The following is a 12,389-nucleotide window of genomic DNA, read 5'->3' on the forward strand; positions in this document are numbered from 1 at the left end:
TGATCGACTATTCGTACACCTTCATTGACGTTCATTTTGCCAAAAAGCTCAATTTTGAAACTACAGAAAATTTTCAATTTTGACCACTTTTGAGTATAAAAGATGCTTAAAGAGACCAACTTCATTAGGAGAATATGGGATATTAGGAGGTTCGATACTCCTTGTTAGGTTTTCGACGTCGTAGATTCCGAATTTTGTATCCATTTTTCGATTGGAATGCGGTGTTGAGGCTGGTGGAGGGGAGAATTCGAAATTTAACCAACACAAGCGTGTGATATATCCATTGTTAGGTTTTCGATGTCGTAGATTTCAATTCAGATATCCATTTTTCGATAACAGAGGCGTGAGAGGACGAGGCTCGGAATTCGACATCATCAACTCCCATTTCCCCCCCTTCTCCTTCCACAAAACGAACACATCGCTCCATTCAAACAAAAAATGTATATTAAGTAATCACTAAAATAATTACTTTGAATAGAAATAATTTCGGCACTCGAATACATAAAACAATTACAACCGATTAATACAAAGCATATTTTAGAAATGCGATCCAAAAAAAAAAAAAAAAAGAAGTTAATGATACAAAAAAAAAAAATAAATAAATAAATAAAAGAACACCGATCAAAAAAAAAATCTTTTTAAGGGTAACAGAATACGTAGTTGTCTTATTACAAAGAGAATAAAAACTTAGCATTTATATTTCACTTTAATTATTATGTACAAAAAAAAAAAAAAAAAACCGATACTCACTCTTAATACTATCATGCTTTTTAGAGCATCAAGAAGAGAGGGAGGGGGAGAAAAAGAAAGAAAGAACGAAAATAAAACATGATTCAATATTACGTAGGTACATTACACGATTAGGTACACAGGTTAAAAAATATTGACCATCTAAAAAAAAAAAAAATTTCTCATCATCTTTGTAAAGCTAAAACACATTTTTTTTTCCATTCATTATATTGCACTAGACACGAAAAAAAAAAAAAAATCGTAAGAGATAATTGGATTAATATTTAAATACAAATTATTTATACACGACAATAATAACGATATTTTTGATTAAAATGGAAGAATACGGTTCAAACCAGTTCTGAGAGATCAATGAATTTATAATTCGAGGGTGGCGTTGAATTTTTTTCAAAAAATACCCACTCAATTTTTTTCTTCTTTTTTTTAAATTATCCAATTTTTTTTTGTAATTGATTAATTTTTCAGAGCAGAATGTTGTGATTTTTTGGAGCTCGCTTTCCATGCCCTCCTCCTTCTCGATTGATCAATTTCAGAATAATTCGATTAAAAAATTACAAAAATAAAATTTCAAAAATACAGCGATGCTTCGTGATTAAAAAATTATGAAGGGGGGGGGGGGGGGATTCTATGCCACATAAACATAAAAATTTGACCCATTCTCACCCAAAAATTAAAAAATTATTCGAAATTATCACTTCCAACAAAAACGTAATTGACCAAACGTTTATAAATTAAAACAAATCATCCACAAATTCCAACCATGCCACCCAAACTATAAACTCAAAATTGCAAAATAGAGAGAAACAGAGACAGATAGAGAGTAAAACGCGTATCCGATAAAATTCATTTTCAAATTAAATAAAAAACAAACGTCACACGTATAAAACAATAAAAAAAAATAATGGCATCCGGTAAAAACAAGCTGTATAGATAGAAAAAGGCCAGAAAAACTCCCTTTAAAAAAAATTTACTAATAAAACTAACACAGTTCGTTAAAAAAAAAAAAAAAAAAATACATAAAAATTAAAACTTTGGTAAAACGACACACGTAGCGTTTTCTACATGTTCAAAAACGTATTTTTAAAACTGAAAAATAAAATCCAAAAAAATTGACTCGTTTTCCAGATACGAGACAACAAAACCCATCCTACACAACCGTACAAGTTCCTTTTACAGTCCGCTGGCAAAAAATTAATTTCCACAACGCAACCTCACATATTGCGTTCTCTTTTGTGATGAATCGTTTTCTTAATTTAAAAAAAAAATGTAATAAATAAAATCAATAAATAGAAAAAAAAATAATAAAAGGAGACGACGATGACGACGAGGGGTAAACTACACATCTATAAGAAGAAGAAGAAGAGAAAAAAACAACGTCACTTTGCACTCTCTAATCATCGCACCAACACAACAACCTACACCTTTTAATAAAAATTTCTCACAGGCTAATTAGACTTTCCTTCATTAAGTAGGTATTCGACTATACGTATACACAAACTATAGGAACTATCTTCGCTGAAACAAAAAGAAAAAAATACACAATCGAACAGTACAAAAAGAGAAATAAAAATTACAGAAGAAAGAGACGCTATAAACCCACAAACGAACGCAATCTAGAAAGAAAAAAACCCAACCGCAAAAAGGCTCTACCATTTTATAAAAGAAGTTTTAAATTTTCTCGTATCAATGGTGGTGACCTTCTCGTCACCAAGGTAAATATCAATCGGAATCGTCGCTGTGTGACATATCGAACGATGATAGATCCGGTAAAGTCGAGATGAGCTTTTTATGAAACGCGTACTCGATCAGGGCCAAATGACAGAATATGTACTGTTCCGGCATCTGGATGGAAAACGCTCGCTGCGAACGGATCTTCTCCACTGTGTTGCGAATGTCGATCAGGCCTACGTCTTCGAGACGACTGATGCATATGTCCAATGTGCAAAATGTACCTGTGTGAATAATGCGAAAAAAACCAGGTTAGAAATCTGATTATTAATAGAATTAATACCATTATAATATGAATAGGAGAAAAATGCACGCGAAAGGTGCTGCATAAAGAAGATAAAAATATAAATAATAAAGAACACTACATCGATGATGTCTCGTCGAGATCGAGGCTGAGTCAACAGATCAAAGAGCAAGGTAAACGGAAATGAAAATGCATGACATTAAAATACAGCTCACTGTTATGAAAATACATTCGACCTATACTTCTTAGTGTTCGAAGATACGAGAGTAAAATAAGGAAAAAATAGATCGATCCTTTCACCAGTCGTGAGGAAGACGGGGGGAAGGGAGTGGCGAGAAAACACAATGAATATTACGTACACAAATGGAACGTTTAATCGAGCTTCCAGTAACAATTGGAATTTGGAGGTTCAAAACAATAGGAACCCTCAGTGGTGAACACTGCTCTGAAGAAGCTAGATGTAATTCTTGCGAAATATTAGCAAATTTATTTTTGTAATCCGGCCTAATACCCGTTAATAAAGTTTTTTAAAACAAACAATGAGTGGCCGTATTAGTTTCAAAACTCTTAAAACTGGAGCAAACAAAAAAGTGACAACAAGGCAATTTTTGGCAAAAAGCGAGACTTTGAGAATTTTTGCCAAAAAACGAGACATTTGGAAAATTTTTGGGAAAAAAGTGACTGATTGGTATGTTTTTTTTGTTGCAAAAAAAAAAAACGATAATTTTTAGCTATTTCAATGAGGTAGGTATATAATTTTTCAACTTATTACAAAAAAGCAAGGCTTTTGGGCAATTTTTGAAAAAAGTGTGACTTTTTGAAATATTTTTGCAAAAAAACATTTTTTAGCAGTTTTTAAAAAATTGAACATTTTTTTCAATTTCTGCTTCAAAAAAACAACAAATTTTAGCGATTTTTGATAAGGTGAAGTATTTTTCAACTTCGGACAAAAAAACACAATTTTGAAATTTTTGATAAAAACCGAGACTTTAGGACAATTTTTGAAATATTTTTGCAAAAAAACAACTAAACGGACACAACAAACAGCTGATCAAATCAATAATCAGACAAACTGGGGAAGAAAGAGTACCTAAGGAGGAACCTGAAGAAAAAGAAAAGATTGTGATAATGCCATATGTCCAAAACACCACAGATAGGATTGGAAAGCTGCTCAGGAAACATAACATAAAACCAGTGTTCAAACCTCTCAAAACCATCAAAGATACAATCCCCTCAACAAAGGACAAAGTCCCCTTGGAAACAGAAGGAGTATACAGAATAACCTGTGGATGTGGAAAACACTATGTTGGACAAACTGGAAGACAGATAAAAACAAGGATAAAGGAACATGAAAGTGACACAAGACATGCCAGGGTGAAGAAGTCAGCTGTGGCTGAACATTAAGCAGAATTCCAAAAGACAGTGGACTTCACCAAAGCCAAAGTATTGTCAAGAGAAACAAGGTGGACTGGCCAAATGGTGAGAGAAAGCATCAAAATCTACAAGCATGGCAACAATTTCAACAGAGAAGATGGTTTCACCCTACCAAGAGCATGGAAGCCTATACTCCAAAAAAGACAAATCTCAAAAAGCCACCAGGCTGAAAATTGGGAAGAAAACCTCAATTAAGGACACACCCAGGAAATGGGACAAAGACAGGACAACACCCTAGACTCTCACTCAGAGGACCACACCCAACACAATGAGGGAAGAAGCCACACCCTTGTGACAGGCCACACCCTTAGTGCTGGGACCAATCAGGAGAGAGAGCACACCCAACTTGGACCTATAACTAGATCTCAATCAAGAAGGAACCCTCAGTGGTGAACACTGCTCTGAAGAAGCTAGATGTAATTCTTGCGAAATATTAGCAAAATTTATTTTTGTAATCCGGCCTAATACCCGTTAATAAAGTTTTTTAAAACAAACAATGAGTGGCTGTATTAGTTTCAAAACTCTTATAACTTTTAGCAGTTTTTAAAAAAATGAAAAAATTTTTTTGAAAAAAAATTGACAATTTTTAGCAGTTTTTAAAAATATGAAAATTTTTTAAATCTCCGACAAAAATGAATTCAGGCAAAAACTAGAGTTTGGCAATTTTAGCAAAAGGAAATTAATATTGGCAATTTCTGGCTAAAAATCGAGACTTTCGAACAATTTTCAAAATTATAATATAAGTGGACCAATCAAATCTGGAAATTACATCATATCTACGGTGGAGTTGATAGAAAACCAGAGCTGCAGGTGGAGTGATGTTACACATACATAATAAACACCGCAAAAACATTGACTCATACACAACATATGGCATGAAAGAATTGTATCAGCAAGGATGAGATTGAAAAAAGACTTTCTTACAATAATCAGAGTATACCTATGCACCAGAAGAGGGAAGAGAGGAACAAAGCAAAGAGTTCTACCAGCAACTACAGAGGACAGTACAAGCAGTAAACCCAGAGGATAGATTGATAATAGCGGGTGACTTGAATGCTCAGGTAAGAGATAAGCATGTAAAGACAGTAACTGGCATGTATGGAACAGAAGGAATGAATATAAATGGGAATAGACTGATGGATTTTTGCGCTTTGAATGGACCAAGAATCATGAATATATTCTATCAACACAAAAAAGATCACAAGATGACATGGAGCAATACAAGAGGACAAAGCTCAACCATCTACCACTTTAAAGCCAACAAAAATGCCGCAAAGAAATTATTGGATTTAAGAACATACAGAGGTTTAGAAATAGGCACTGACCATAATTTTGTTCAAGGAATAATGAGAACGGAAACAACAAGAATACCAGTCAGGAAAAATGAAAAGAAAATCAACACAAGAGCCCTGGATGACCTAACCAATCAATGGCTGTACCAAAGACGGATGAACATCATAAGTGAAGAGATCCCAAAAAGCTGGGACATAGAAGAAGAATGGAAAAATATCAAATCCATTGTGACAAAAGCGGTAAAAGAAAGCTTAGGAATGGTTCCATGCAGAATTGGGGCAAAGCAAATAAAGAATTGGGACAACAAAATCCAAGAACTCGTACAACAGAAAAGATAGGCATTTAGAAAATTCATGAGCTCAAAAAGTGAAGTTGAAGGTGAAGAATAATGAAAACAGTTGGCAAAAGTCAAGAGGAAGTATAGGAAATTACAGTGAGAGAGCTGGGAAAATGTAATCACATTCCTGCAGCGTGACGCATACTAGTTACAGCCAAAGGTGTATAAGATCATAAGGAGAATTGACACAAATTTTAATGAAAAAGTGGGATTGCCAAAAATAAAAACAGATGATGCAAAGGAATATTTCGAAGAACTCTGGAGGGATGAAAATGCACAAGATACAAAAATGGAAGATGAAATCGGAGAAACAGAAGACAGAATATCATTTAAAGAGCTTCAAGAAGCATTAAAAACAGCAAAAAATGCAAAAGCTCCAGGAGAAGATAGCATACCAACGGAATTGTACAAATACACAAGTGGTGAATTTAAAACAAGACTGCTGGAATTTCTAAATATGATGTACCAAGAAGAAAAGGTACCTGAAGAATTCAAAACAGCGATTGTAATATCACCGTTTAAGAAAGGCGAAATGTCAAACCTGAAAAAATACCGAGGAATAAGTCTACTCAACACAGGCTAGTGGCTACAAGATATATGAGAAAATACTGGCATAACAACTGGCAGAGCATGCAGAAGAAAAGATGTCAGAAAGTCAAAACGGATTTAGAAAAGGAAGATCATGCACTGACACAAGTTTTACAGTAAAACTACTGATGGAAAAAGGGATTGAATACAACCTAGAAACACACATGTGCTTTATAGACCTGGAAAAAGCATATGATACCGTCAATAGAAAAAAACTTTTTGAAGTCCTAAAATATGAAGAGATTACATAATTATAAGATGCAAAAGGTAATAAACAGCATATATAAAAACACTAGAATGAGAGTACAAATTGGAAATAAACTCTCAGAACAAGCAGAAATAAATAGAGGAGTTGGCCATGGATGCCCACTATCTTGAGTTTTATTATTCAACATGCACATGGATCACATGGTAAAAGAATGGCAGAAAACGAAGCCGAAAGGAATCAAAACAGACAAATAGCAGAAAATGTCGACAACAGTACTATTTGCAGATGATCAAGCAGTACTAGCCAAAACAGAAGATGACCTACAGAGATCAATGTACAATCTAACAAAGACATCCGAAAAGTATGATATGAGAATATCATCAGAGAAAACAAAAACAATGACCTTCAAAGGAAAGGAACCAGTAAGAAGCAAGATTGTAATAAACCAAAAAATCATTGAACAGGTCAATAATTTTCAAATACCTGGGAAACACGATATCATACCAGGGAGAAGTAGATGTTGGTGAAAGTATGTGGAAAGATTGCAAAGTTCCTGAGAGTCACTCTACTGATAAATATGACCCTGAGAAAAGCAGTAACTGAACAATTTTTTAAAAAAGTGAAACATTTTGCTAAAAAAAACAAGACCCAAAAAACAATAATTTTAAGATTTTTTTTTTGAAAAAGAGAAAACTTTTGCAACTTTTGGCAATTTTTGACAAAAAGGGAGACTTTTGGACAATTTTTGAAAAAAGTGAAACATTTTGAAATTATATTTTAAGTAAGTATTTGCAAAAAAAAAGACCAGAAAAAACAACAATTTTAAGAATTTTTTTTTCAAAGAGTCGAAATTTTTGCAACTTTTGGCAAAAAGTGAACCTTTGGCAATTTTTGACTAAAAAAAGCAAACTTTTGGACAATTTTTGACAAAAAATGGAACTTTTTGGAATTTTCTGCAAAAACGACAACTTTTGGAAAAACCAACACTTTTTTGGAAAAAACGATACATTTGACATTTTTAGCATAAAGAAGGGCTTTTTGGCAATTTCTGGCTCAGAAGCAACTTTTTTCAATAATTTTGGGAAAAAAGCAAAATTTTCTGCAAAAACAAGTTTTAAAATTTTTTGAAAAAGTGGAAATTTTTGCAACTTTTGGTAAACAAGCGAATTTTTTGGCAAAAAGCAAAACATTGGCAATTTCTGGCAAAAAGGAAAAAACTTTTGGACAATTCTTGGAAAAAAGTGTGATTTTAACAATAAGTATTTTCGGCAAAAAACGACAATTTCAAGAAATCTTTGCAAAGTGAGAATTTCTACAATTTTTGGGCAAAAAGTGAGACTTTGGCCATTTTAGTAGGACGGGTTATTTGGTCAATTTCTCACTAAAAAGAGAGATTTTTGGACAACTTCTGAAAATAAGTGGAGCTTCTGATTGGCAAAAAAAAAAACACGACAATTTGCAGCAGTTTTTCAAAAAGCGAGAACTTTTGCAATTTCTGAAAAAAAAAACATATTTTGGCAAACTTTCTTGGAAGAAATTTTGGGTAAAAATCGATACTTTGGCGATTTCAGCAAAAGTAATGGCTTTTGGCTAATTTCTCACAAAGAGAGAAACTTTTGGACAATTCTTGGAAAAAAGTGTAACTTTTTGGAATTTTCTGCAAAAAACGACAATTTTTAAAGATTTTTTCAAAAATGAGAATTTTTTAATTTTTGGCAAAAAAGCCAATTTTTGGACAAAAAGCGAGACTTTGGCCACTGTAGAAGAAAGGATGGATTTCTGGGCAATTTTTCGCTAAAAAGAGAGATTTTTGGACAACTATTAAAAAAAAGTAAAATTTTCTGATTTGCAAAAATTACAACAATTTTTTAGAAAGTGAGCATTTTTGAATTTTTTTTGGCAAAAATCAAGGTTTATGGATGAATTTTTGGCAATCCAATTTCAGAATTCGATTTCAAAATTTAGCGTCTCAATCTAAATTTATTTTTTTTGCACCATCCAGCTCAACAAATTTCCCAATTCCATCCCTCATCTAATCCTACTCCCACTAATCCTACAACTACAAAGTACACAAATCCATTCAAACTTACCAGTTCTTCCGATACCAGCCGAACAATGTACAACGATCGGAGGCCCTCTCGGATGTCCTGCCCATTTATCTCCCAAATCTTTCAACATGTCAGCTTGTCCTTGTCGTACTTTATTCAGAAAATCCAACATCGCCACCGCTCTCTGCGGTACACCGTAGTCGGGCCATGATGTAAACAGATAATGCGTCACTTCTCTCGTTTCTTCCGTCTGTAAGCAAAAAAAAAAAAAAAAATACTCATTAACACACCATTTTTCCAGTCTTCGGAAAGGGACAAAAGGTACAAAATCAAACCACTTTTTACCTCCAAATTAGTAATCTGTAGTCCAGTGATGGTATAATCGTTGAATTTCTCCACCGAATCGTTGGTAATTCTAAACTGAGCAAAAATCAGTTCTTCGCTGATATCTTCTTCGGGCCAATATTGAGCACATTTGACACGCCCTCTTTCTAAAACTCTGGTCGTCATTACAATAACTAAAACATGTTGCTCCCACACCATACGCCAAAAATCAGCGCATGTTTTTGGCAATGGTCCTGCCGAAAACAGAAAATAAAAAAAAAAACAAACGCTAGATGAGAAAATTATCTCGTAAAATCGATACGCTCGCTTGAGAAATTAAAAAATTCATTCGCAACGGCCACGAATATTACGATGAAAGCAGATGGTACCGTCATCGTTGTAACCTACCTTGAGTCGATATAAATGCATTTTTCTGTTTATAACCGTCGACGAAATTAGCGTTTATGTAAGTCGACGAAATATCGTCTCCGATTTGCGATAAAATAACTCTCGAATGATCATAGCACAGCACATCGGTATAACGATTCTTTGACTGATTGGAACGTTGCCTGTGTAAAAATAAACCGATCAAAGAATGAAAAATTAGTTACCCATTACCAAAAGACTGCAAGACTGCAACTGACGGTGTGAGCCAGGTAAAGAGGGCTGAATTTTCACTGTCGTCTTACCTGGCATCGTTGAAGGTGCCATCCGGAGGCCGGGACTTAATTTCTAGGTACTCGTTTGTCAAACCATTCCTTCCGTTTTCGATTACCGTTTCGATAAATTGTTCGATATTTAAACCTTGACTAGAATCACAGTGCAGACTATCGTCGTCCGAGAATCCGCTCGAGGCCGATGATAGAGCTGCTGGCTGTGGTGACGTTTCCCCTGTAAGAAAAAGCAAATTAGGAATTATCGTATTAGTTGCCTAGATCTCGATGCAGATCATTACAAGAAGTGTTAAAGTTTGAAAATTGATCAGGAAATGGGTCAACGATGGTCCAAAATTCAAATTCAATGAAAAAATAATCAAAAAATACCACCCAAAATAACAATCCCCTGGATCAATTGGTGGTGGGGGAGATAAAGTGAGAAGGGCCAGCGATGATACGACATTTAAAAGCGAGAAGGGCAAATGAATTGTTGGAGAATTAATTATTCAAAAATGATCTTGTGAGTTGGAATTTCGCGAAAAAATCAATATTTCAATAAAGAAATTTCAAGCTGAAAATTGGTTTATGATTTTTAGGATTTTTGAAAAAAATGTCATGTGACCAATCAAAATGGGTTAAAATTTTGTGCGAAATTCAAATATATCAACGAAAATGATTTTTGAATAAATTTGAAAGATTTTGAGCCAAAAATTGAGTCATGATTCACGATTTTTTGGATTTTTGGAAAACATGTTAAGTGACTCAATTTTGAGGAATTTTGAAAAAGGTGTCATGCGACCAATCAAAATGAATTAATTAGAATTTTGGAAAAATGTCGCTTCAAAGTATGAATTGTAGCTGGATCTTGGATCGAAATTTGATCAGAACAGATATTTAAAATATAATCGCACTTACCCTCTAGGTTTGACGAAGAGCACTGCCATCCTTGAGAATGTTTGTTTCCCGTTTTACGCTGCTCTTCTCCTTCGTTTTCTATCAAATGCGGATGATCACTGAGGGGCTCCGTACACTGAAAGAAAAAACACACATTTTGTAAGTACTCGTTCGAATAGTTGAATATTTTGAAAAGAGAACTTAAAAATGAATCACCTTAGCGTTTATTTCCGTCTCGAATGCGTTTCCATTGGTAGCTGGAGCCGGTGCCGTTTCCATACCATTTTCTTCATTTTTCTTATTCGCTACCGTTTTAAAACAATGTAACAACCATTCCTCATGAGCCACCTCCAACGTACCGCCAAGATGAACCGGAAGAGATTCTCGCGGAATGTGTAGTGCCAACTGTAAAATAAAAATAAAATAATCGTTAGCTGATAGCTGATATTATTGCACATTCACATGGGCAAAATGTATCTCAATTTTTGTGACTATTTTTTTCTCTGCATAATTGGGGGGGGGGGGCTCTCTAGATAGTAATGGTATAATTTGTTGTTGTGGCCATTTTCAAAACTCACAAACTTTAAGTACTGATTGTAAATTTCAAAAGCTATTACCTCGAGATCATGATTTTCTAAAATCATTCACTTTAAATACTTCCACGGGGAAGTTTCACATATCTATAATTCGTAGTGAATATTGGCTTGCTGCAGAATTGTTGGCCAAATTGATGCATCAAATCAGTTCTGATTTGAAAATTAGTGATTTATATTACTTTTCCGATAGTCAAGTGACTTTGAGATGGATTAATATCGACCCTACTCCTTCGAAAATTTTTGTATCAAACAGAGCGACTAAAATTATTGAGATTTCTGCGAAGGAAAGGTCAAAGGTGGTATTATCCTCACACTATCTACTCAGACAATGCGACCAACTTTATTGGCGCTCGTAATATTTTGAATGCTACTCGATTGGATCGTTTTTGCTCAGAGCATTCTATTTGTTGGAAAACTATCGCTCCTAGAACTCCCCACCAAGGTGGATTATGGGAGTACGCAGAGAAAGCTGTGAAATCTCGTTTGTTGAAAGACATTGGCTCTCAAACTTTGAATCTGATGGAGCTTTTTACTATTTTGTCAAAAGTGGAAGCTATTTTGAATAGCCCCCCTATTTCCTATTGTAAATCTAACGAATTCGTCGAACCAATCACACCTGGGCATTTTATGGTTGGACGTTCTTTGCTGGAATTGCCTTCTATTGAAAATTCCACTGTGAAAGTGAAGGAGGGCTATTTTCTTTGGAGGCGCATTATCAAATCTTTTTCTCATATTTGGAGAAAGTATTATTTGAATGATCTTCGGACTCGTAATAAATGGAAAAGCAAACTCCTTAATTTGAAAGTTGACGATGTTGTACTTTTATCAAAGGAAGGTAGCAGTTGTTTGAATTGGCCATTGGGTCTTATTGTTAAGGTTTATCCTGATTCTGAAGGGGTCGTTTGTAATGTTAAGTCTGTGTCAGACGTTCTGATGATTCTGTTAATTATAGTTCTGTTCAGAATTTAGTCTATTTACCAGTTAATGAATAATTTACGTTTATATCGATGGTTGTGATATTGTAAAAAGAAAGTTGTACTCCGTACACTCTGTATGTACCTGTGTACTTACGTAATATTGATTCGTTGTATTTTTTTGTACTTACTGGTGTTTTATAATTGGTAAGGTAAATAAGTTATTTCATTTTATTTTTTTTTCTCAATTTTTTCATTAATTTTTGGATTTTTTTTGGATTATTTTTTTTCGTTAAATGGGCTTACTCCATTTGGGGTGGGGGGAGTGCTGTTAGCTTATGTACGTGTAGCTTTTATTGTACATATTCCTACTCA

The 12,389-nt window shown here is 34.2% G+C and overlaps 1 protein-coding gene across 1 annotated transcript in view; it reads right to left on the reverse strand.

Annotated features, from left to right (window-relative positions):
- Window positions 1-422: 422 nt before the first annotated feature.
- The window catches only part of Ptpmeg2 (Protein tyrosine phosphatase Meg2), a 57,534-nt gene continuing 45,567 nt past the window's right edge, over window positions 423-12,389 (reverse strand). Inside the window, exons 6-12 of the mRNA XM_065367018.1 lie at window positions 10,721-10,909; window positions 10,526-10,640; window positions 9,644-9,845; window positions 9,363-9,523; window positions 8,976-9,208; window positions 8,673-8,880; window positions 423-2,702 (exon numbers count right to left, since the gene is read on the reverse strand). Of these exons, the coding sequence (XP_065223090.1) occupies window positions 2,470-2,702; window positions 8,673-8,880; window positions 8,976-9,208; window positions 9,363-9,523; window positions 9,644-9,845; window positions 10,526-10,640; window positions 10,721-10,909 (1,341 nt within the window). The 3' untranslated portion in view covers window positions 423-2,469. The remainder of the gene's footprint in view (window positions 2,703-8,672; window positions 8,881-8,975; window positions 9,209-9,362; window positions 9,524-9,643; window positions 9,846-10,525; window positions 10,641-10,720; window positions 10,910-12,389) is intronic.

This window comes from Planococcus citri, chromosome 5, assembly GCF_950023065.1.
Source record: "Planococcus citri chromosome 5, ihPlaCitr1.1, whole genome shotgun sequence".
NCBI lineage: Eukaryota > Metazoa > Arthropoda > Insecta > Hemiptera > Pseudococcidae > Planococcus > Planococcus citri.